The sequence below is a fragment of the Cibotium barometz genome, chromosome 21, assembly GCF_041138505.1.
Source record: "Cibotium barometz isolate CiBa-2024 chromosome 21, ASM4113850v1, whole genome shotgun sequence".
Classification (NCBI taxonomy): domain Eukaryota; kingdom Viridiplantae; phylum Streptophyta; class Polypodiopsida; order Cyatheales; family Cibotiaceae; genus Cibotium; species Cibotium barometz.
Genome location: NC_141066.1, coordinates 9835661 through 9862820, shown reverse-complemented (window position 1 = coordinate 9862820; position 27160 = coordinate 9835661). Strand labels below are relative to the sequence as shown.

The window sequence follows — 27160 nt, the reverse complement described above, 5'->3', positions numbered from 1 at the left end:
GATACTTGAGAAATCACAATAGAAGATAATGTTAAAGTTGAGTTATTTTATTCTTACCTTGATAAGTTTTTCATCTTTGAGAATGAAGCAATCGAGTCTTTCTTCATTATGGATCCACTTCCTCTCTTTGACAAAACAAGGTACTTGAGAAAAACATCTACCATTGTAGTGAAGTGGCCTACACAAGCAAGCTTAGAGAAGCAAAAAGGTGATCCACTTTCAACAGACCTAAAAACTTACATATCCACTTGAAATCCAAATAGTTTTAATGACTAGACAATTCACTCTCATGCAATACTTACCAATCTCACAAGGTTGTAGAAGTTACGTTGTCAATCACATAAGACTTACACAGCCCATTTTCTCTCAAAAAGTTACAACTTACATATCCGATCTCTTAACACCACAAAGATGCATACATTTTAAGTTTCCTTCCAAAAATTTTGCAACATACATAGTCATCCCATCACCAAAAAGTTGCAATGCCAAAAACTCGCACAACATACATAGGCATCCGAGCACCAAAAAGTTGCAAATGCCAAAAACTCGCACAACATACATAGGCATCCCATCACCAAAAAGTTGCATAATCAATCATCATACCTCGTGCAAAACTAGGAAGATAAACGTCGAACTCTCCGAAACTTCATGGAGGCCCATATGTCATAAATATTTTCCCAATCCACCTCACCCAAAGCATGTGGTGCCGATAATGACAAAAGCATGAGAGTGTCTAATGTAGTCAATGTAAGACTACTCCTCTCATCATCTTTGATACGATTCTGCTTCAAGAACCCTCTTTCACATGTGGCGGTGCTCACCGGAACCACAAGTAGTTCTTGCCAAAGCTTCATGAGATTTGGATAAGATTCAACCCACTCCGATTCACCATGACAATGTCCCCATGCTTTGTGGAAAGTAAAGCTTTGATTTGCTTTGTACAATGTGAGACAAAAATGATCCACTTCAAACTCACATTGCATTGCATCTATCTTACTCCCTTGAACACCAAACTTTGTACATAATCGATCCATAAATCCCTTATGCGTTTGACCTCGAACATGAACATCCTTCTCATCTAGAAGGAGAAAAAAGCTTTGCAATCCACATGGTCTTTTTGAAAGTTCTTATTGAGAATGTTCATTTCATGCAATACATCCGCCATAAAATGAATCAAGAATTGCACTTGAAACGTTGTAGCAATGTTATAGAGATTTGTATCATTCTCCTTAAAGTCACTCAAGTGGGCGGGCATCGTATCCACTAATCTTTTCATAACTTTACCCCTTGATAAACATCGAACACTATGTATCCTTAGAACTTCTAAGGTTTTAAGACTAAATGCCTTCATCAACCCTATTGAGATTCTTGTGACGTTGTGTGGACCTTCCCACCCATGCATGAACTCTATTGGCAAAAGCATCCAAAACCCAAATTCCACATATTTATCACATGCATCCGACACCACAAGCGCTTCACGATGAGCAACGCAATGTACGCCAATGACATGTGGCACTTTCTCTTGCAATTTGGCAAGCACTCCATTGTTCACACCTCTCATACATGAGGCTCCATCCAATGCAAACCCAATGACCTTTGCAAGAGACAAGCCCATTTCTTCCAATAGAGTCATCAATGCATTGAACTTTGTTTGGGCTTTCCCATCATCCAACGGAAGCAAAGCCACAAACTTGCAAGCGCATGGACCATTACCTTCATCTTCTAGGTAAGTCATATACACGATCATGTGCTTTTCCAAGGTGAGATCCGTATTATCATCGATCAACACCGAAAAGAATGGACTTTTGCCAATGGAGGCTTTAAGGATTCCCCAATAGTGCTCTCTTGCAGCTTTGAGAAACTCCATTCTGAAAGTTCTATTGGTATATGCAGAATACTCATCATTGATGGGCATTCTTGGAGTACCCATGTATCGTAAGAACCCGCATTGAGACTTGAAAAAGTCCAAAGGCAAGTCCTCAACCGCAATGAAATACATTGTTTGCATAACACTTATGATGCGACTTTTCTCGGCATCAACCAAATAAGCTCTACATGCTTTTCAATTGGCAATACATCTTTGTGGCTTTTGAGCCTCCACCTTTGGGCAGCTAGCTTATGCGCATCCCCGATTCTGCATGCTTATCAAGAGCGGGAAGCTGAATGGTTATAGCCCCCTCTTTACCATGAGGGTTATTCACTCCGAATTCTTTACACCACAAGCATCTTACTCTTACTTTCCCATTTTCAGAAAAAGGACGTGCCCACGTATGTATTTGTTTCCATTCGGAATGAAAGGTCTTACCTTCTTTTCAAGCGGCTCAACCGTTGTCATGTTCCTCCCGAAGAGAACTTGCTTTGACAACTTCCTCGTTCAAGTTAATCCTTCGCTTTAGGCCAAAAGCATCCTTGATATTCTTTTGCCTAGGATCATTTCTAGGTCTTCCAATCCGAGATGTCTTGTTGGTATTTGCTTCATTCATGATAGTTGAGACCTATTAAATGAAGATTAAAGTCTATGTTAATGAATTATATGATTAAATAAACACATAACAATCTTGAGACATGAGCATTAGTTATCATCATAAACACATGAGACACATTCTTCCACACACACATTCTCTTCCATTATTATATACAATGTACATACATAAAGGGAAAACCCTTTATTTTAAATAGAAAAGGCGGACTCACAGCCTAGACACCATTACAACCACCCTATCCTTCTCTCTCAGCAATCCAATGCCACTAGCGACTCCAACATGCAGACTTTATTGTAACACGGGGTATAAGCTAGAGCTCCTTACCTTTGTTTGTTGCAGGAGCAAGGTGACAGAGCGAGCCGAAATTATTGCTGGTATTTGCCACTAGTGTTGTAGTTTATAAGCTCAATACAGTAGCTGAGGTGACCTTGTCCTTTGCTTTATTAATCGAATAACTGCATTACAGACATGGACCACGGTCAAGGCAGGCAGTTGCAACCTTGCAAGCCACGAGAATACAAAACACAGCTTTAAGACGGTTGTCTCAATTAGGGTGAATCTCTTACCACCCAATTACCAATGACATCTTACAACTCAACTATGCAGAACCCAAAATTTGGGATAACTCAACTATGCAAAACCCAAAATTTGGGATAACTCTAGCTATGCAAAAGCCAAAAACTATGGGAAAATGGACCACCTTTGTACTTGCTCTGAAATCTGTCACCATTTTGGTCCACCCTTAAATTTTGGGCAATGCTCGGAGAAGCCGGACAATAGACACTGCATGTACACACTTGTGGGTTGGACGTTCGTCCATATGGCCTCATTTTTCTCACCTCTTCCATGCGTGTAAACAAGTTGGACACTTTAACAAGCTCATAAACTATATTAAAGGCCAAAATCCACAGCACAACAATAAAGCACTCATCCCTCACGTGTGGTGTCAAATCCCCATAGGATCTCCTCTTAGAACGCTCCTAGTACAAGACTCGAAACCTGCAAACAAACCAAACAAACAAGACGGGGGTGCAGGCCTGACTCACCTCCCAACCTTGACAGCCGTAGGCAAACCCACAAGACTTGGTTGTCCGCACCGAGCCACAAGCTCAGCTAACTAGATGGACGTATCGACCAATCTCTACCTCGTGACATCCCATACCGCCACAAAGCTACCCTCGCGGGCCTCGAGACTACTGCCGGCCTCGGCTGCATGAAGTAGGTGCACGTCTGCACTAGATCCAGGCTCCTGACCATAGAGCTCTCACAAAGTCACGCGAGACTCTATATGACTAATGACTAACCTTTGCCACCCTTTTATAGGCTCTTGGTGGCCGGTAATCAGGCGTCCACACTTGGGCGCCCATCCGTCCATACTTGGGTGCCCGCCCGTTAGTCTATCCCTAACTCAGCTCGCCAATTAGCCTGCCTAGCTCCAAGCTTCCCCAACCTCGAAGCTAGTCTTGTGTGCGTGTAGCACATGGTGGATACACACTATGCACATGACATACTCCCCTTCCTCTAAGAGCTCACTAAAAAGCCAGGGTAATCTCTCTGAAGAGTAGTCAATGTCTCCCACATGTAGCGTCCTCCTCAACACGATCCTTCCACTTGATCTTGTATTCCGTGAGTGATGAGCGTATTACACAATCTTCTTTCACGAAATCCAAGAATCTTTTCAGGTTCGTGTGGAACAAATGTCATATTCTCGACATCTATGATTTCTTGAGGAGTAACTAACTGGTCTATTCCACCCAGTACTTCCTTAAGTCTACCGACATGAAATACAGGATGAACTTTCACATGAGAAGGCAAATCCAATTCATATGCAATTGAACCAATCCGTCGTGTAATACGAAATGGTCCACAGTATCTAGGGGAGAATTTCGGAGATCGACATGTCCATAAAGTCTCGGAATCTTTCGGAACTCGCAAATACACCATCGTTCCTTGAGAGAACTCTCTCGGTGTGAACGATGTCTATTAGAATAAAATCTGTCTCGGTCTTGAGCACTTCTAATAGATTCCTTCGCAACTTGTAACATTTCTTGCATATCTTGCAAAAAATTACGTGCTGCATCATGCTGAAGTCCTGAGAATCCCACTATAACAGGTGATCTAGGTTGAAAACCATACATAAGCATGAAAGGACTAAAACCTGTACTCGTATGCTTAGTACTGTTATATGCAAATTCTAACATAGGAAGATAATCCTCCCATGAACTCTGTCTTTTAGATACATATGCTCGAAGCATATCCTCCAAAATCTGATTCACTCTTTCAGTTTGGCCATCAGATTGAGGATGATCTGAGGAACTCAAATTCAAAGTTGTTTCCAACTTCTCAAAAACAAGTTTCCAAAAATCACTCGTAAACTTAGAGTCCCTATCACACTAACTATGTCCTCTCTGCGGTAACCCGTGCAGTCTAAACAATTGCTCGTCGATAAACTGCCTTGCTAATTGCGTAGTTGTAATGGTCTTCCAGGTCGTTAAAAATGTAGCCATTTTTGTCAAGCGATCTACCACAACCTAAATAGAATCGTGGCCTTGATGTGTTCTTGGCAATCTAGTAATAAAATCCATGGAAATACTTTTCCATTTATTACCTGGGATTTGCAAAAGATGTAACAACCCAGCCTGTCTAAAGCGTTCAGCGTTATTTGCTTGACAAACTTGATACTTAAGAACATAATCTTCTACATACCCTTTCATCTTTAGCCAATAAAAAGTGTGTTTCACTAACGACGATAATGTCATGTGTACCCCAGGGTGTCCAGCAGAAGGGGCGTCATGACATTCCTTAAGAATCTTGGACCTAATGTCCGAGATTTGTGGTACACAAATTTTGTCATTACGGAACAGTAAACCATTCCGAATCATCCACTGGCCTCCTGCAACCCGCATGGTAGGCTGCTCAGTCATCGAGTCGTCTTGGTCATTCAATGAGCTCACGTCCTGGGTGAACGACAAAGTATTCACCTCTCTAATTCGACTAAGCGCATCTGCAACACTATTCATGGACCCTTTTCTATAATGAATCTCAAAATCAAAATCTTGCATTAATTCAGCCCATCGAGCTTTCCTTCCTCCTCTCAAATCATCCGCATCACACACATACTTGATTGACCGATGATCAATCAATACCACAAACTTGGAGCCATATAAATAATGTCTCCAAACCTTGAGAGCATGAATCATAGCATAAAGCTCCTTCTCAAGGGTTGGCCAACGAGATTGAGTGTCATCTTAGCTTTTTACTTTCAAAAGCAACAGGTCTACCATCTTGAAATAGAGCAGCCCCGATGGCATAGTCACTCGCATCAGTTTCAAGAACATAAGGTCGACTAGGATCAGGTAATGCTAAGATAGGTGCTTCCTTGACTTTATCTTTCAAAAGTCTAAAGACCATATCCAGATCGTTGTTCCAAGTTAGAGGCTGATTTGACTTACGTCCACAACCTTTCAACAAGTCGGTCATGGTAGTGTGAGCTGAGAGTACTCCCGCACAGATTTTCGAAGAAAAACAACAAAACCGAGAAAAGAACGAAGTTGTTTCACTATTTGCGGTATAGGCCAGGCCAGAACCTTCTGAACTCAGTCATAATCAATGCTCAATCCATCTCTAGTGATCTTGTGTCCCAAGTAAATGATGTCTGTCATTAAAAACTCGCATTTACTTAATTTAGCATATAGTCGATTCTGTCTTAAAATAGTTAAGACAATCGTGAGGTGTCTAACATGATCCTCAAAGAGTACAACTATATATCAAAATATCATCCAGGAACACAACCACAAATTTTTCCAAATGTGCACGAAAAAGATCGTTCATCATCTGCTGAAAAGTGGCTAGAGCATTGGTTAACCCACAAGGTAATATGAGAAACTCGTAATGGCCATACCTAGTCCGAAAGGCGGTTCTTTCAACATGCCTTTCATGAATACGTATCTGGTGATAGTCAGTACGTAAATCTATCTTCGTGAAATATTTTGTTCTGGCTAACCGGTCAATCAGGTCATCTGATCTAGGGAGAGGATAACGGTTCTTAATTGTCAACTTATTCAATCTCTTATAATCGATACACATTCCCCAGGTGTTGTCTTCTTTCTCCTAAGCAACACAGGTGCACCCCAAGGTGATTTACTTGGAAGGATCTGGCCTATCCTCAAATAATCTTCGAGTTGTTTAGCTAACTCGTCTTCCTCAGCTTGGCTCATCCTGTAAGGTGGAATACTAACAGGGTGAGCACCAGGGATCAGGCCAATACGATGATCTACTGCCCTTTCAGGTGGTAAGCCCGATGGCAGTTCCTAAGGAAATACATCTTGAAATGAATCAAGTATCTTCTGTAATTCTTTGCTTTCAAATACACTTAATTCATTGACATCCATAGAAGGTATGAGAAATGAAGAAAGAGGAATCAATACACAATGGAAAGTAGTATACAAAGAAGAATCCATTATATTACCAAAATCAACTGTATTTACAAGAGGTCCCTAAGAGGGATGTATACAATCACCTAAAATACTATAATGGGTATTCTTATGTTCAAAAGAAAAAATATGACTAGACCAATCTATCGAGAGTCTTAAACCACTCAATCCCTAATAACAAGTCTACATGTTCTAGGTGCATAATATAGCATTCTAGAGTATCTTTGTAGCCCTGAATCCGGATCGGTAGCATCTCCACATTTTGATCCCATACTTACCGACCCCCGGTAGGCATACCTCATAGGTATGATCGCTGGGTGTTGTGTCAAGACCTAATTTCTGCACAAGTTTGTAATTAACAAAATTGTGTGAGCTGCCAGGGTCTAGAAGCATGTTGATTCTATGGCCATTCACTTCTCCATAAACTCAGAGAAGATCATGCAAGCCAAAAACTTTAGAGTTGAACAGACAATCAAAACATGTACTAGGACGAGAAAGTACAGTAACTTACGTACCTGTCAAAGACAACTGGTTAACTGCCTTTGGCTTGGGTTCTGCGTTGGTCTTTGCACCCTTTTGCTTTGGGCACTCGTTACGCATGTGTCCTTTTTCTTCGCAGATGAAGCAACGTCCCTCCTGCTTGAGCTTCAAAGCCTTAAGGAGACGTTTCTTCTTCGCTGGTGTCGAAATCGAATTCTTCAAAGGTTTGGTCCGAAGACTTTCCTTCAGTCATGTTAGCCATTGGTGCGGAGAACTTCCTTTTGTGCTTGTTCCCCTACTTGATAACGGGTTTAGACTTGGAAGAGACCATTGTATCATCATAGATACGAGCGGAATGAATGGCTTTGTCCAAAGTTTTACATTTGTTATTTTTAACCTATTAATTAGTGCCGCCTTACACCCATCGACTTGCGTGGACCCTTTGTGCACGTCGCCTACGTGTACCAACCGACTGTCGCCTGTGCATGTGGTTGGCCGCCTGCGCCTGTGCCTTCATAGGCAGCCTGTGTACCACCTAGCTGCGCAGTCGCCCTCTTGGCGTACCTAGCCGACTGCACCTGCCTGCGTGTACCAGCCCTAATGAATGCTATAAATCCCAAAAATGCCTAGAGGCTAAAGAGTGTGCCACTAGCGTGACACCATCTGGAGATGACACCTATCCAACACCTCCTCTTCAGGTCCAGATGGGAGGACCAATGCAAACGTGCTGAAGAAGATAATCCAAGGTAGGTCGAGGAAGAGGCTTAGTAAAACAAATCAGTAACATTATCTTTGGTAGGACAATACTCAAGCTGAATGCGACCTTCAGAAATCCAATCACGAACAAAATGAAAATGAACATCAATGTGTTTGGATCGTTCTCGAATAACTAGATTTTTGGCTAAAGCAATAGCACTCAGTGAATCTGAGTAGATGAGTGTCGGAGTAGATGAACATCCAAGGTGATTCAGAATTTGCTGAAGCCAAAGTGCTTCAGAAGTGGCATCAAGATATGACTTGTACTCTGCTTCTGTCGATGAAGAAGAAGTAATTCACTGCTTTTGACATTTCCAAGAAACAAGTCCTTTACCAAGCATAAAACAATAGCCTGACATGGAACGCCTAGTATCAATACACCCTGCCCAATCAGAATCTGAGTAACCAATAAGTGTATCTCCACCTGCATAAGAAATGCCATACTCGAGAGTTCCATGAAGATATCGAAGAATCCTCAAAGCTGCCTGCCAATGAGATCGACTAGGCTGTGAAGAGAATTGGCTGAGAATACTCATAGCATAAGAGAGATCTGGCCGAGTGTTAACCAAATAAAGTAGAGAACCAATAAGTTGGCGATACTCTGTAGAATCAACCTCAGGGAAATCATCATCTTTGGATAATTTTGAATTAGGATCCATGGGACAAGTGAGTGATGCACAATCATGCATGCCATATTTCTCAAGCAACCTTAAAGTATACTTCTTTTGACAAAGAAAGATGCCAGAAGCAAATTGCCACACTTCTAAACCAAGAAAATAGTGGAGTAGTCCAAGATCAGTCATGGCAAATGATGTTGTGAGTTGAGTTTGAACCCATTTGAGTAGGTCCAAATTAGAGCTAGTGAGTGTCAAATCATCCACATAAAGCACAAGAATGCATCTATCATCATCCACAATAAGCACATAAAGATTAGGATCTGCATGAGTCCTCTCAAAATGTAGAGAAAGGAGAAAACTGTCAATCTTCTGATACCAAGCTCGAGGAGCTTGCTTAAGACCATAAAGAGCTTTCTATAATAAATACACATCATGTTCATGACCCTCTGCAATAAAACCTTTAGGTTATGCCACATAAACTTCCTCCTCTAAATCTCCATTCAAGAAGGCAGATTGAACATCCATTTGATATATAGGCCAGGCATAGTGAGAAGCAAGAGCAAAAACAACACGAATAGTAGAATATCTAGTAGTAGGAGAAAAAGTTTCATCAAAGTCTTCACCTTCTTTTTGAGCATAACCTTTAGCAAGTCGTGCGTTGTACTTATCAAGAGTACCATCAAAATGAAACTTGACTTTGAAATTCCACTTAACACCAATGACCTTTTTATGTAAAGGTCGTGGAACTAACTGCCATGTGTTATTAGATTCAATAGAAGAAATCTCTGCTTGCATTGCTTCACACTAATGTGGTAAGGAAAGAGCTTCCTTAACCGTTTCAGGCTCAAACACATCACCAATATGAGACATCAAGGCAATATTAGTAGATTGTTGAGCATCTGAAAGTGATATACTTGAATCCTGAAGTAGAGAGCGAACCCATTTTGGAGGACCAGAAGTCCGTGTAGAATCCAATAAAGTAGTAGGTGTCGCAATCGAAATGGATGGAGGGGATGAAGTAGGAACTGATGGTGTAGATGAGGATGAGACTGTAGGAAATGAGAGAGGCTCAAGCTCAAGAGATGGAAATGGATCTGAGAGAGATGTAGAAGGTGGTAACTCATCAAGACCAAAAACATGCTCATCAAAGATGGCATCACGTGAAAGAACAATATCCTCACGAGAAGGATCCCAAAAACGGAACCCTTTGGAGCGAGAAGCATATCCTGTGAATATCATAGGTTTGGACTTAGCATCAAGAGTCCTCCTCTTAGAAGAAGAAATATGTACATGAGCAACACAACCAAAGACATGAAAATGAGAAATAGTAGGCTTGTGGCCTATGAAAGCCTCCTCTGGAGTCATGCCGTCCACTGCTTTCATAAGAGAGCAATTGAGAAGATAAACTGAAGTAGCTATAGCCTCACCCCAAAAGGAGGAAGGTAGCTTCGCATGATGTAAGAGGGAGCGGGCCATTTCCTTCACCGTTCTATTCTTTCTTTCAACCACATCATTCTGCTGAGGAGCGTAGGGTATGGTGGTTTGTCGTTGTATACCTTTTGAAGCTAGAAAATCCTCAAATGTTGTAAACTCATCTCCATTGTCAGTCCTGAGAAAAGATACCTTTTGACTTGCTTGATTCTCCATTTGGGCAAGCCAAACCTTGAAATGAGAAAGAGCATCAGACTTCTTAGGTAAGAAATAAACCCATGATTTGCGAGAGATGTCATCCACAAGAAGCATATAATCCTTAGATCCACCAAGCGATTGTACTTTCATAGGTCCTGCAAGATCAGCATGAATAAGCTCAAGTATGCGAGTGGCCCTATGAGTAGCCTCCTCTAGAAAAGAAGCCCGATGTTGCTTTCCTTGAGCACAAGAAGAACAAATGTGATGGCGAGGTTTCTGAAGCTTTGGTAGACCTGTAACCATGTCATGTGAGACAAGATCTTGCAAAGTAGCAAGAGGAACATGGCCAAAGCGAAAATGCCATAGATTACTATCTTCATTAGAAACAAGTGCTTTAGGAGAAGCAAATAATTGATAAAGATGAGACTCATGTGGTGGCAACTTGCTGTAAAAGAGCTTATATGATAAAGCCTAGCATTTTGATAACCATGTGTCACACAAGAAAGTGACTATCTATCAATGATTTCAATCACTTCATCATCAAAGTAAACCCCAAGACCTTTAGAAGTAGCCTTAGAGATAGAAAATAAGTTGGCAAACATCTTAGGCACATGCAAAACATCATGTAAGATAGCATCATTAGGACCTCAATGGAAGGCTTCTTGGGCCCTTTTATTTGGCAGTTTAAGGGAGTCAAACCTTTTCTCTTAAGAAGAAACGTTTTCTAATTAGAAGCTTCAAAACGGCTACTTTATTCGAATTTGAATTTTGGAGGAAAAATGGAATTTAAAATCTAGCGGATAAAACCATATCATGTAACATATCTATGGAAAGCTCTTGATGCGTAGATCACGGATCTGTAATCTCCGCTCAAATCGAAGCTTGTATGTAGAAGTTATGGAGGTCCGAAAATTATAAAATTGCCCCCCCCCCTTTTTGGGGAAAAAGTGCACCCTTTGACCACTCTTACACCTCTCTTAAAAACCCAACATTTCAGTCCACATGGCAACCCCCCATTTGGCTATTCCTTAATCACCTTGATTAGGCTTGGGCAAATTAAAGGGCCCAAGAAGACCCCATTCACTTCCTAATGCTCCAAAAGAAACATCACCAATACCAAATCACAGGGAGGAGAGACGAAGCATCACCAATGTGTACTGATGAAGAGATAGACTTATGGTTTTCCAATAAGGAAGAACTATTCGTCATGTGAGAGATAGCACCACTGTCAGCAATCCACTCATCCGCAGTCAAAAACGATGAGGAATTTGTGAAAACTTTCTTCTGCTAAGTTGTAGACCACGATGATTCCAGTAGGTCTCGCTGGCACAATCCTCAAAAACGCATTCGTTTAGCAGAAAATCAAAAAATGAAAAAACGCCATTGAAAATGGGGTTATTGAAGAGGACTAGAGGTAGAGAGGAAGAAGGATAAGGAGGCTCTATGTGCGCCACCACCTTGCTTTGATACCATGTGAGAAAGAAGAGATGAGAGAAGAGACAATGTACTCAAGAACTCATCAATGAACCACTAGCCAACTTGATTAGAAATGAACTACAATGCCTCATACACCCTTTCCTCCACCCAAAAATGTGTAAATAAGAAAAAATGAAAATGAATGCTATAAATCCCAAAAATACCTAGAGGCTAAAGAGTGTGCCACTAGCGTGACACCATCTGGAGATAACACCTATCCAACACATAGGTGCGCTTGTCCCATCGATTACCTGTGAGTACAGTAGGTCGGCTGTGCTGCCTGCACATACTAGTGACCACCTGCGCCTGGCTGTGCATAGCAGCCCACGTGCGCATGCTTTACTCGCCTGGGTGCGTATACAGGCTGGCTTCTTTGCACATAAGGCTATGCTACAACCTCACAGGCGCTTCTTCTCTCACTCTCTCTCTTGCATACAGCCGACTGGCTTTTCTTTCTTTCTCTCTCAAACTGTTCACACAGTTGCAAAAAACACATCCGGTCCTTCTTCTTTCTAAGCAAACCAACCCATACAAGACCAACCCTTCTTCACGGGTTTCCACGATGAAAAAGCAACATACTGAATTTGAAAAACAGCAATAACAAGCTTCTCAAACTCATACCTTTTCTTCGACCTCTTTTTCTCTACCTACCAACTTACTCGTTCACGACGCTTGCTCTGATACCACTGTCAAATCCCCATAGGATCTCCTCGTAGAACGCTCCTGGTACAAGACTCGAAACCTACAAACAAACCAAACAAACAAGACGAGGGTGCAAGCCTAACTCACCTCCCAACCTTGACGGCTAGCCGTGGGCAAACCCACAAGACTTGGCTGTGCCCACTGAGCCACGAGCTGAGCTAACTACATGGACGTACCGACCAATCTCTATCTCGTGACGTCCCATACCGCCACGAAGCTACCCTCGCGGACCTCGAGACTGCTGCCGATCTCGGCTACATGAAGCATGTGCACATCTGCACTAGATCCAAGCTCATGACCATAGAGCTCTCACAACGTCACGCGAGACTCTATATGACTAATAATGACCAACCTTGGCCACCCTTTTATAGGCTCTTGGCCGGTCATCGGACGTCCACACTTGGGTTCCCGTCCGTCCATACTTGGGTGCCCGCCCGTTAGTCTATCCCTAACTCAGCTCGCCAATCAACCTGCCTAACTCCAAGCTTCCCCAACCTCGAAGCTAGTCTTGTGTGCGTGCAGCATACGGTAGATACACACTGTGCACATGACATGTGGCTCCCTGAACAAATGATCTTAAGTGTGGATGGAGAGAGAGAGAGAGAGAGAGAGAGAGAAAGAGGATACAATTACCATTCTTGCACTATCCGTGTGCATGGTTTACCAACTGATGCTGTTACACATGGGAGAAGATCTCATTGAGTTGCGTATATTGATCGCCCCACCTCCCAAAATTATGGTACCAAGAAGTGTACTTGATTTTCGTGCTAAAGATACCTTTTTGAAATTTCAAAGGCTATGCTACCAGGGAACCCTATGCTACCAGGGAACCCTCTACATGAATGTACACCTATAAGTTACTACTGCATATGTGGGTATGCAAAATGCTTACAGTACTTCAATCAAGGATTGCAGTGAGAGATCCCTTCTTCAATGACTAAAAGAAGAGGAACCCTTCACATAAATGTTCACCTCTGGCCATGCAAAATGCTTAAAATACCTCTCTCAGAGGATTGCGGTGAGAGATTAAGATGGTATGGTGGAAATGTCAGAAGTGTGCCTTAGTCACCCAAATTTACCCACCAAAAATAAAGTGACTAGGATTCTCCGCACTGCACAGAGAGGAAATATGGCAGTGGAATTCGCCAACACATAAAAGGCTTTAACCATATTTATCACCATCACAATAGCCACTTCACAGTTACAATTGGAATCACCACCGAACATGAAGCAAGTGATCAAAAAGAGATGGCAAACTTGATTGGTAATAGAAAGCACTTCTAACACGTCATTCAATCTTAGTAAAAGAAAACAAGAGACATCACAGTACAAGACACATCCGGATAAGAAGATCAAGATTGATCATAGAAAACCATACACATTACTAGAAACTCATTCCTCCTGCAAAGCGCTATCACTCCTACTTCGATGCATGGTTTGGCTCCTTGTATCCAAGGCAAGATTTCGGAGAAGATGTTCACGAAGAGGAGTCCTAGTTGAATGCCCATGCTCCTTACCGAGACCTTTGTCACTGTGCTGGCCACCACCTCCGTCGCTAGGCAGATGGTTGTGATGATGGTGATGATGGTGATGATGGTGAGACTGATGGTGTTGTCTAGACACTCTGCCAGACCTTGAATGGTCTGAACTAGACCCTGGCCTCTTCTCAACATCCTTGCTCCGATGAGAGAGTAGCTTCCTCTGCACAGAAGCAGAAGACTGTACTCCTGCTACTCTTTTTGATGCCCTACTGCTACCAGATTTATTATTCCGCTGAGGCGTTCCCAAGGCAGCTCTTGCAACACTGTCTATGACTGCTTCCCTAACTGATACTGCCTTGATGGGCTGCTTATTAAGGTAAGTTACATGAGGAGTAAGACTAGTGACCAGTTTACGCATTTGGTCCTCTCCAACATTCATCAAAGTAGGGTTGCCAAGAAGATTGAGGGCCAACAAGGAGCTGTAGTTCGCAGCAAGCTGGCCAAGGGCCCTGGAAGTGGCCAACTTGTTGTGGCTGAGATCAAGTACACTTAGCTTGAGCAATCTATGGAGGCCTTCCACTTCTGCAATCTTGTTTCCCGCCAAGTAAAGTTCTTTGATTACAGTGCAATTGGCCAAACCTGCACAATTAATAGCAGGGTAAATTCTTACTATTCATACTTAACAAAGTTTATCTAGCCTGCAATTCATGTTTTACCATGCCCAATCCTGGAAATCCTATTGTAGGATAGATTCAAAACACGCAAGCGGGTCAAGTCTCTGAAGCCTTCTATCTGAGAAAGCCTGTTTTTTGAGAGGTCTAGTGAATGTAGACTCTGCGGAAGACATCCTGCTGGGACTCGAGCTACAAAACAACACGCATAAAGAACTTCAGGTATTGATCATTAATAATAGAAAACCTCTTACTAGACATGAAGACAGCGAAGGAACAAACCTATGCAGTTTGCAGAAAGGTTTAGTGTCTTTAGGAAGTTATACACTCCAAGCGATGGCACTTCGCGCAACCCGATGCCCGCTATGTGAGCCACAGTTGAGAACGCATTTAAAGTTCGTACAGCAGCACTTGCAAGCTCGTGATCCATAGCCATGGCATCAGGCAGTGCATTTGAAGCCTCACCAACTTCATGACGGGTTCCAGATGTAAATGCTACCACTTCCTCTTCGTAGACAGGCATACCAGGCTGCTGAATAGTATTGATCCACTCCTTCACTCGGCTCAGTGCACTGTCAGCAGAGCGAATGCTGCCACTGAAAGACTGCAGTCCCAAGCCAACTTTGTAGATCTCAGAGGCGTCTTGAGCCAATGCTGCTTCACCATGATCAGTGTTCCTTTCTGAGTTCCGGTCATCACTAACCATGTTGAAAAGATGCCCTCCCTCTCCCACATCAGAGCTATAACCGGCTGTGGTTTTGAGCTGCTGACCATGAATTCCATTAGCAAGTGGCACAGCATCTGAAACCTCCAACAGTTCCTCTTGCTTCAAAGACTTGTGTCTGACTGAAAAAAATATATTTGAAGGGTGAGGTCCGCTTGATGTATCAGGCCCTGCCACTATCACCTCAGTGGTGGGTTCAGAGCAATGTTCACCAGTTTCAACTGAAAGGTTCTCCCCAGCATCCCCTGAAGTTGGAGACTTTGATACATAAGAGTGTGAATCAGGGTTCTGTGAGAAGATGGATCGATCCATCACCAAAGAATGCACAGCAGAACCCTCTTTATGCACGACAGGGAATCCATTCAATGACTGCATCTCCTCTCTTTGATAGACACCAGGGTCACTGACATGTCCAGCCAGCAAGTCATCATCCGAAGCCACCCTCTCACATCTGATGGACAAGATGGCCTTGTCGGGACTGTAAATGAAGACCGCATCCCTAGTTGCATCCTCGATGCCTGTAAACGTTTTGCTCGTGAAGAGGTCAACGCAATCTTCTGTACAAGGTTCCCCAAACAGACCCTGCTCTGTCAGTCCATAAAACGTAGCGCCTTCTAGTAGCCTGCTGGAGCCTTTACATGAATGCCTGGTGCTCTCTAATTCCGAAGCTTCAGAATCACTTTCATCTGCAAATTCACCGAACGAATCAGTGCCAAACTTCCCACTATTCTGCAGCAACAATCTTTGACCCTCATCGCCGCTGCCTGATGCTTCCTCAGCCACACTGAGGGAAACTTCATCAAGAAAAGTCTCCTGATGACATAGAGACAGAGAGCTTAACTGGGAGTTGGCTACACTGGCTTTTTTCAAAAACTCTGGTCCAGCAATGTCATGGTGTTGGGAATCTACCTGCACCTGTGACTTGCAAGGGGGAGTATATCTATCTGTAAACCCATCAACGGTTAGCAGCTTTTCGGAGGCACTACCTTTTCCTGCATCTACATCCTTAAAAGGAGGAGCCTCCGTGTGTGCCGGGCTGCTAATCACAATGTCAACTGTGATCTTGGGCTCAGTCACACGTAGTGAAAGATCTCTCCGGACATCCTTCTTTGCTAAGGTACCATCTAGTCCCTGCAAACAACATAATCTTTGATCAGCACAAAGGCAATAGAGGATGTAGAAACAAAGAGTCAGGAATGAATCTGCTACGCAATCATAAGATTGTAGAGAGCAATGCTGCACCAACCTGTGAATTCTGGGCCATCTCTGCACATGCCATAGCTTTGGCCACTTTGCTTTTGCGGCCAAAGACCGATAGGCAAAAAAGCTTCCCCATCATTAAGATGTCCGCTCACAACTCTAGCACCGTGGTGTAATCAACACCCTGTTCCTCTCTTCCAAGTAAAACGCCAAAAGTCCTCTATTGTTGAAGGTAAAAACAAAAGATAACATCAAACCAATATTGATGAGGCAATGCTGTGTGAGGCTAACTGTGATTCAGGGAGAGGCGCATTTGTATTCCAAAATGTAGCCCGAAGGCAGCCTAAAGAGCTACATGAGAAACAGAAGCGCAGAATCACCACTCGATTTCAAAATTTAGCCATAATCCACAAACAACCCTTGACGCATGCGGCAAAACCTCCAGACAAAGGACTCAGTTGCATTGAGCTGTAGTGGAAGGTCAGACACCCCTTCAGCCCGCCCCCGCACCTTCCCAGTGGTGCGAGAACGAAGAACTGCAAGCGCGGCCAGAGTGAACAGCCCAAATGGCCGCAGCCCTGTGAATGCAATTTGATACCTGACCAGTGACAAAAAGAGAATTATCACCACAAATCAACAAGATGATATAAGCACCAAGCTGGCCAAGAAAAGCAAAATCTGAGTTGATTGCATAAAACAATCTCTCTCTCTCTCTCTCTCTCTCTCTCTCAACCCAAAAAGAGATGCACTGTAACTTGTATTGATTAAAGCTGAAAGATCAATACAAGTAACTTGTATTGATTAAAGCTGAAAGATCGATACAAGTTACAGTGCAAAGCAACACATGAAGAGAATAGGAATACACAAATAGAGTTTTGTACAAATCCAAGTGGTATCACACAGGAAACAGGGGGTGAAAAGGAAAAGAAAGAAGAAAAAGGAGAAGAATTCCAGGGTTCTGAAAGCAAGAAAAGTCAGGGGAGTCCAGCCCATGCGGCTCATTCATACAGCCGATGCACCAGGATGCCCATTCCAGCCCATGCGGCTCATTGGAGTAGCCAAGGGGATGCCGTCAGGAATGCAGCACACATACTGGGCACCAGGAGGTCACCAACTTGGCGGAACTGAAACAGCCCCCACCCGTTTAGTTGGAGGAAGTGGTTCCATTCCACACAACAGCACAAGTAAGGATGTATAGCAGGTCACTTTAGACCTGCAACTGTGGTCAATTGGCAACCATGACCATGAATGCTAAGGTTTGGAGAAACTATAAGGTCTGGAAAAGATAACACGCCAAAAATTGCCAGATCGCTCGGATTTTGGAGAATCCATGGAAGAACACGAAGGACAGCTAGGCAGAGAGTCAAAGCAGTTTCGCAAAGTAGAGAAGCTGCAAAAGGAAGTGTGGAACGATTTGGCTTCCGCAAACACCATAGAAACCAACATAAAGACCATGAAAGCAGAGATTCAAGCACGCAAAAAACAACCATTAGGATTTGCCAACATGGAAGCAGAGAATCACGCAACGCATGCAGAAAAATGCCACTTAAGGATTCGCATACACCATGCAAACAGAGCCATTGGCTAGGATCCATACAATAAGGGAAAAGGAGAAGGAAAAGGAATAACTGTCGAAGTTATGGACGCAATTGTGGTTCCAAAAACACCATTGGAACAGAAAGATGATAAGTAGAATTTCGTTAACACAACGGAAGCATAAGTTACCGTTCCAAAAACACTATGGGAACATGCAGGGAACATAAAAGATCAAAGCGGGAAGAAACGATTACAGTCACCGTAAAAGAAGGAAGAGGAAAGATCATGGAGCAGGAGTTGGGAAAGTTAGGGTTTCGAGGAGGCCATGAAAAGAGGAAGAAGTCAACTAGAACACCGTAGTAGCAGGAAGAGAAAACATAAGGAAGCAGATTAGGGCTTCGTGGAGTACAATGGACGCAGATAAAGGTTTCGTAGGAGCAAATTAGCGCTCAAAGGACACAGTGGAAGCAGATAAGGTTCATTGGACACGATGAAGAAGATTAGGGTTCAATGGATAGCATCAAAGAAGAAAAAATGAATACCATAGAACAAATTAGGGTTTCGTGAAAGCCAGAAAACAAATTAGGGTTTTGTGGACACCATGGAAGCAGACAGGAATGAAAGAGAGAGAGAAAGAGAGGCATACCTGCGAGAGCGTGCAGGCCTGTTGGCGACGCTCCACTGATGAGATGAATAAGGGTGCCCGCTTAATAAAGCTTTCTGAAGAACAGTAGTACTACGTAGGTATTAAGCATCTGATTCTTTGGAGGTCTTATTCACACGCATCGTCGCACGTACACACGCACGCACGCGCGCGCGCGCGCGGCACGCCTCCTTCCTTTTCTTGTGACTTGTCCCAACCCTTAGCATCTTATTAATTATTTATTTCTTATAAAGGTTCTCACATGCACACGCTCTTCTAGACACTTGTTTTCCCCTCACGTTTCTTTGGCCTGGCCCTAACCGCAGCACTCTCTTGTCAAACTCCATAGGACCACTCAAGAGTTGAATTTTGAAGTGTGGTGTCTGTCTCCCTTCGATCGTCTTTTCTAGATTAAGTGTATATTTAGATGTACCCTGGGAATCTTTCTGGTCTATTTGATGACCAAATGCTTAATAGGCAGCCATCAAAAATTAAGCCCGAGACCACTTACCACACACAACAAATAATCTCAAACACAACCACCACCACTGACCACAAAGCTAGCACACTACACTACTGACCACAAAAGCTAGCACACTACACTACGTTGACCACATAAACCTCATGGTGGTGGTGGAACTAGCACATATTTGTACATTAGCAAAACTCATTGAAGCCATGAGACTCTCATTAACTAATCACATTACCACCCTTCTTCTCAAGCCTTAAATGGACCATGCTGGTGGAACCAACACATCACTAACTACACACATTACCACCCTTCTTCTCAAGCCTTAAATGGACCATGGTGGTGGAACCAACACATCTCTTATCTGAGATCAACAATGAAAACATTCGGGAATTGGACCACTACGCATCGACCACGACACTATTGTCCTTCATTTTGCTTGAAAGACCGTGTGATAGTTTAACAGCCCCATATCTCATCACAAGACACCATCAATCAACCAATGAGGCATATTACCAGTGTCTTACCAGCTACATAAAGCTAGAACAAACAACCACCCTTCTTGTTGAGGCTTGAAATATGGTATCGTGGTGATTGGACTACTTGCATACACAACCAAGGTTCTACTTAGGTTTAGAAACAAAGGTGCAAGCACATGTGGTAATGTACCATGCATAAGTGAATGTCAACAAGTGCCATGACCATCTTGGTACTTCACAAAAATGTGAACTAAAACTCTTGTTAACTTACATTGAATTCTTCAAAAAGCACCCCATGTAGTTATCTATAAGAAATACTCATCAAAACAAGGCCATGGTGGTACACATTGAATTCTTCAAAAAGCACCCCATCTAGTTATCTACAAGAAATACTCCTTAAAAAAAGTCCGTGGTGGTACACATACATGCTCGTCCAATGCTTGTGATGTTTGCTTCTAGAATTTTTGCCTTCATTATTCATCACGGGATGTTACATGATATATTCCATAACCCCACCACCACATCTTCCCCTCACTAACAATCAAACACATGTTCCCTCGTCCACTATTTACTTTGTAAAATTCCATCATACAATCACCATCACCCTCAGAAACATCCATGATCACCTTCCCTTGAGACTCTACATATGTAATTTTTAGAAAACCTAGTCTTGCCACTTTCGATCTAAAGCACTTTCGGCACATACATGCTCATATCTCTCACATATACACCTTTGTGCACCAAAGCAATTGTGGGACCTTTTAGCGTTCATATCATTTCAAGCTAAGATCATTCAACTAAGATTAACAAGTGTGTAGTTGCAAAAGACAAGTTTGTGACATCCAGACATTCAAAGTCTATGTGCAAAAAACAAGCTTGTGAGTGACGGGTAGACATTCAAAGTCCAATATAGATGGTGTGAAAGTAACACTTGATCTTAAAAGCATGCAAACTATCACCTCCAAAAATTATATAAATAACCAAGTCACCCCTTCATAGTCTACAATCTCTATTTATAAGGGGCACAACCAAAGTCTTTCATTAGTTCTTATTTAAAATTTCTTCAATAAATCCAATACCTACTCACATGTAACTTATTTTTATATCTATGTAAAGCACCTTTTCTATTTGAATTGTCCATGGTTATAGATCTTTCATTTCATATTGTGTTCTAATTGTCATATTTTGGCATTTTTATTTCACAAATTGCAACTTACTTATTTGGACTTGAAGAATGAGCCTGGACTTGTAAAATTTATTTGCTTCACAATTTCAATGTGCATAGTTGTACTGAGCCTAGACTTATAAAGGTTATTATATCTTATTTAAATAAAGTGAGGAAGTAAATATGGTGAGAACATGCTTATCCCTCAAATAGGTCTCTTTGAATCATTGTGGCCTTTACTGTAAAACGATGTTTAGACAAAACATGAATTCTAGATGGAACAACCAAAGATTGGTGCTCAAGTATCTAGAATGAACATAGATATATAGCTCACAAAAAAGAGTTTGTGAAGGTGCAAAGGACATCCTTCCATATTTTAGCCATAGTGTTTGAAGGAGGTTTGTGGTTTTTCTCATATTATTTGGCATTAAAACATAAGAATAAAATTCATGGAGGGATCATGGATCACACTTATTTTGATCACCATAAGTATACATAAGCACATGATTAACATATTTACGTAATAAAAAACCATCCTTATAAAATTTTCATTGCATGTTACTCTTTGCTTTTATTTTAAACAGATTTTTTACACATGCACCCTTGAGCAACCCTATTATGTTTGATTCTCCCTATGGCTATAGTAGTGAAATGAGTCTTAAGACCTCTTGAGAGTTTGAATCCTTTACCAATTGCATTACACAATAGGAGACACCTAGTTTAGCCATTGATTTGATAAAGTAGCTCAAAAGTTTATTTTAAACAGTGTCAAGTTTTGAAATAATTAAACCCAAAATTGATTGTTGCCTGCATTAGGTTAAAGATATTATTAGACATCAATGGCACAAAGCTAAACTTGGTAGCAAATTAGTTTAACCACTGATTTGATAAAGTAGGTCCAAAGTTAAAAATTCCTTAGTTTGAAATAATTAATGATTTCAAAGTTGATCAAGCTTATATTAAATGGTAAGTTTTTTTCAAATCATCAAGCTAATATTAAATGGTAATTATTTTTTAAAATGATTTTGAATGTCAAGTTTCAACATTAATGTAGGTTTGGTAAAGCATTAAAATTTTAATTACGAGCATCAGTCTTACTTAATTATCTTATCATGTTTTTAACTACTACATAAATTATTAGTGACATCAAATTAACAAAGAATTCTCATCATTTCTACCATGTAAACCTTTATATATATATATATATATATATATATATATATATATATATATATATATATATATACACATATATATATACATATATATACATATATATACACATACATATATATACATATATATACATACACATATATATACATACATACATACATACATACATATATATATATATATATATATATATATATATATATATATATATATATATATATATAGCCACTTGAATGATGAGACTTAAACCAATTAGTCTAGCATATATTTTTAATGTGATTATTCTAAGCTAATGAAAAGGGTTCAATGACTTGTGTTCCTTTACACCTTTATGCTTAACAAAAGCTCTTAGGAGCCTATTTATCATTATATATTCATTTCAAGAGCCAAAAAGTCATTTTATCTTTTGAACGTTGTATTTGGAGAGCATCATATAATGGTTGGTTTCATATAGCCCATGCAAACATATGGTCACTTTTACTTTTCAAGTAGTACTTTTGATTTCAAGAATATGGACTTTCTCTAGTTGCCTATTTAAATGTTTAAAGCATCATAATTCATGACTCAATAATACAGGCTATGGTAAAGTTCAGAATGTGCAAAAGCAATGATAGTAGTTTGGTTTTTAGACCTTCCTTGCAAGCACATACACTTTACCAAGTTTATAATCTACAACAAAAATCCAAGAGCATTATTTTATTACTATATATGACAGGTTTCATGATAAACAAGATTTGATGCTTTCAACTTTAATATGTACACTAGAATGACTGCATCATGTTTGTCTTAAGACAAGGAATTAGTGATGAACATTGAAGCCCATAAGTCCTTTCTTTCCAAGTAAACTTATACCTTCCAAATTTCATTGTCTTGATATTAACTTTATATTTTTCCTTTATTTCTTATCATGATCTCATTGTTTCTAATAATGTATTTACTAAGATTTTTCCCTCTTGCGTGTATATGTCATGTAAGTCCCTCAACTAAAAAAACTACCTCTCTGCATTAAATGTGCCATGTCTGCATATTGTAATGTGACCTCCCCACAACTTACCCCCCAACCTTGAATGATCAAACTTTGTGTGAAAGAAGACTCAATCATAGAAAATAAAACACCTTGCAAGCATAAATAAGATACAAGTGTTGATTCTTATGTGTCTATCTTTCCTTTTGTGTGGATAAACATGCTTTACACTTTAGACAAGGAATCACTAATACAAAGTGAGTCCCATGAGTCTTCTTTTCTCCAAATAATTTTAGACCTTCCAAGTCTCATTATCTTGACATTGTCTTATATGTACCTTTCTTCTCGTCACGGTCTCTTTATTTTCTATAATTACATGGCTTTACTAAGATTCTAAATGCGGGGATACCCCATCAATATGTGGATTGGACTATGGGAGATGCAACCTGCAAGCATGAAGGCCTTTTCTATAAGAAGCCTACCTTTCATCAATCAAGAAGCCAAATCTAGGCAAACTAGTTGTGTCAAGAACTAAAATGGAAGATAGTTTGGTTACATGTATAGATCAAGCATTGTCAAATGAAAGAAGATTTGATCATAGAAAAGAAATTCTCTTGCAAGTATAAATAGAATATATTTAAACTAGGTATTTATTCTTAAGGACGTGGATAAAATTTTGTTGAATTCAAAGCACAAAAAAGGAAAAATAAAAAATATTTATACGTTTACAGATTTGATAATTAAGAGATGATTATGTACACAATATTATGCATGAAGTATTAGATTGATCTAGACTCCAAATAGTGAATTTAAAAAATGAGCAACTATTCATGCTCACGACTCTTAAAGGTCAAGATGCTAATTCAAACAAAGCCCATATACTTGCATATAAAGTTGAGAAAATGTCTCAAAACTATTGCATATAATGGAAAGTAAGATTAACTAGCCTAAACGATTTTATTTTTGAGAAAATGTCTCAAAACTATTGCAAAAAATGGACACTAAGATTAACTAGCCTATTCATTAGATAATAAGATAAACTAGCCAGCCTATTAGGTTTATTTTGGTCATTCAAAGAAGTTACATGTATTATCTTTTTATAGATTTTATAATATGTATTTGCTTATTGTTAATTATAATCATCATCATGACTTGCTTACTTTTTCAAACATGCAAACAAAACATGATCCACTTGATTTTCTAAGCAGCTAAGAGATACTAACTTGTAGATTTTTAGCCTTAAGTGAACAATTTTATGACATAATTATGCTGATGGAAATATTTGACTTTACTACTTTCTCAAGAATAGACGCAAGGCATAAAATGACAAGGCCTGTGTGAGAATTGGTTGATGAAGCAAATTGGATCTCATAATCTAGTTAATATCAACACGTGTATGATTACATATTTATCATGCTCATTAAATTGGATCAATAGTTAGATTTTCCCTTGCAACTCACCATTCATATCTTTGGTTAAATTTAGAAAAAAAGGCCATCACAAAATTATGGAGGGAATATTCTCGCTCCTTTTACATATGGTGATCGGACTATATATATATTCCATTTAAAAACTCAAAAATAAGCCTTAATAAAGAGTAGAGATATATCTCATATATATAGGAGAAGGGGTCTAAAAAGAGGGGAGGGTGGAAACCTTTGGTGATAGATTTTGAGACGGGTCCTAAAAGAAAAATACTTTTAGATACCATGTCTTTGACTTCCTCTATAATACACTTCGGTGAAAGGCTTTGAGCACTACCTTGAAAATTCCTTCTTTACTTATTCACAAATGAACGTAGTTTAATTCTTGCTTTACCTATTCACAAATGAACATACTTTAATTCTTGCTTTTAAGTTGAACTTTGTACATTTTGCCTACAATCTAAATGCTAAATTGAAGGATCATTCCTAAGGAGGATTGTAAAAGAAGGATTCCCAATTCATCAATCTCTAGAAAAGTAGATTTTGAGAGTTCCACATGTGAAGTGGCAGATAAGAAAATTACTTAGATGATGTTTTGCATACTAACGACGTGTTCTCATATAAATCCTTTTTTGTAGCTGGTGGAAGTATGGTGAGATTTTAACCAGCCCTTTTGAGCAAGTTGGCATGTCCATTTTTGATGTCTCTCTAAACCTTTTGCATACTACTTTCATAGTTTTTCCTTATTCAATTTAACTTTTATTTTTTTCATGGTGGGTGCTCAACCAAATTGTTGTGTGAGAAAAATTCCTAAAAAGTTATAATATATTTTTGTGTAAGTCAATACTAGGCAATAAACACTACATATTACACTTTATTTCATTGAGGAACCTAGCAAGCTTTATACACTTATTGTTGGATCAAGGGAGTTGATTTAGTATTCTTGACCATATCTTGCTTTGGTTCTTCATTTTATTGGTGAATTTCATTGTGAATGTCCCTGAACCCATGTGGCGATTAGAGTTTGATGATTTTTGGGCTTAAAGGGTTAAGAGGTATTCCTTGATGCATTTCTATGCCTTCACTTCTTTTTTATTTTGAATTTATTCCACAAACTACTTTTTGGAAAAACTTTTTTCTCCTTGAGTGCTAGGAGATAGATTGTGGAGGAATATCCTTGAGTACATTGCACTCAAACTGCATAGCTAGTTTATTTGGTTTTACTTGAAGAATGTCCTTGAGCACACTATTCTCAATCTCCACAGCTAGTTTATTACATTTCATTCATGACTATCACTTGAGAGATGGGATTTAAGTAATGTATGGTGGTAATCAAGTGTCTTTTTCCACCAGGGCTCTTGCTTATGATCATCATGTTAAGCTTTTTCAACCTGGCCTTTGTGATACCTGGAGAGTGATGACATTTGATATACATACATGTAGCTTATATGATCAAGTATAGGTATCCATAATATCATAGTTAAGATGGTTTTTTTCTTGTAATAGGGTCTTACTACACCATTATATATTTGATTTTTGATGGGGATTAGCTATCTAGTATAGATTTTAATGCAATTATATCCACTTGAATTCCTTGTTATTGACATTTGTACAATTAAATTATTGTACACAATTTGACCATAGTGACTTTACCAATATGGTTTCCCCTATTATCATTCACATAGTTTTGTCACCTTAGTACTTTTTCCTATCCTCTTACTCTCCTTCTCTTACTTCTTTCTTCTTTTTTCCTTGAGTACATCCTTCATAATTTGGTACCCACCTAGAGGTGGCTTGGTCTTGTTAGGTATTAATCACCCTCATATTATAAATGTCTAGGCATCGGCAAGCTTATGTTTGTACAAACCAGTAAACTACTTGCCCATCTCTCGAATCTGATTCAAGCAAAAACCTCATGACCAATTCCAATTCTTGACACAAACCGCTAGCATATAGCCTTTGTTTCAACATCAAAGCTCCCTTTTACATGAGAAATTGGATGTGGGGCTTTTCCATCTATTGTATCACATCAATTTTACATTATTATTCTCTATCTTAATCCTTATGAAATTTGGGTTTTAAGTTTTGTACTATGAAAGATCCTACTTCTTGTGAATCTTGCACCTCCATACATTATACATTGTATCCTTTTCCAAGTTTTCCAACCCAAAGGTGTTACAACTTGTGGCTTAGCCAAAATGCCAATGGGGGATTTACGAGTATTTACACTTGTTGGGATCCCCTCTCCCTAAGTCACAAGCCCACACGAGTCGGCTACATGCGTGTTGGCCCTATCTCTTTCTTCTTAGTTCACCTCATCTTAAAAATTTAGCTTCAACTCAGTTATATACAAGAGAAGAGAGGAGGATACTTTTTCGTTACCCCATAAGTAAGAGTGGGAATAAAGGGGCTAACTTATTTAGGGTAAAAGACGATTTACTTCCTTTCACAAATAAAAGGGAAGAGTCTTGAGTGAAACACATTACAATGATCTAGAACATATATGTAAAGTTTTAGAGCACCATTTCCTTGTATTTATGCTTAGTAAAATTATTCACCAATACATTTATTCTTTACTTTTTAATGCAAGAGTGGGTGCATAATGTAGATGCCAATAGGGTAGATTATTTGAACCCATTTCCTTGTACTGCA

General features: G+C 40.0%; 1 protein-coding gene and 1 pseudogene across 2 annotated transcripts; both read right to left on the bottom strand.

The window, feature by feature from the left end:
• Positions 1-614: 614 nt before the first annotated feature.
• Positions 615-2483, bottom strand: LOC147626824 (uncharacterized; annotated as a pseudogene).
• Positions 2484-13913: 11430 nt separating this feature from the next.
• On the bottom strand, positions 13914-18996 carry LOC147626823 (uncharacterized). Of its 2 annotated transcripts, XM_086815367.1 has the most exons (6): positions 18835-18996; positions 16699-17250; positions 16362-16583; positions 15011-16265; positions 14774-14920; positions 13914-14696 (listed from the first exon to the last, which is right to left on the bottom strand). In XM_086815367.1, the coding sequence occupies exons 2-6, from the start codon at positions 16789-16791 to the stop codon at positions 13969-13971; spliced, it is 2445 nt and encodes an 814-aa protein (XP_086671493.1). In that variant the 5' UTR covers positions 16792-17250; positions 18835-18996; the 3' UTR covers positions 13914-13968. The 2 variants fall into 2 exon arrangements, with proteins under 2 accessions (XP_086671493.1, XP_086671492.1); XM_086815366.1 differs by having other exon boundaries at positions 15011-16583.
• Between the last annotated feature and the right edge of the window lie 8164 nt (positions 18997-27160).

Coding starts and splice junctions, on each gene's coding strand:
- LOC147626823 (XM_086815366.1), bottom strand. CDS start 16,791: ATGATGGGGAAGCTTTTTTGCCTATCGGTCTTTGGCCGCAAAAGCAAA. Junction 14,921..15,010: donor CCTTTCTGCAAACTGCATAG/GTTTGTTCCTTC, acceptor GTTGTTTTGTAG/CTCGAGTCCCAGCAGGATGT. Junction 14,697..14,773: donor GATTTCCAGGATTGGGCATG/GTAAAACATGAA, acceptor TTAATTGTGCAG/GTTTGGCCAATTGCACTGTA.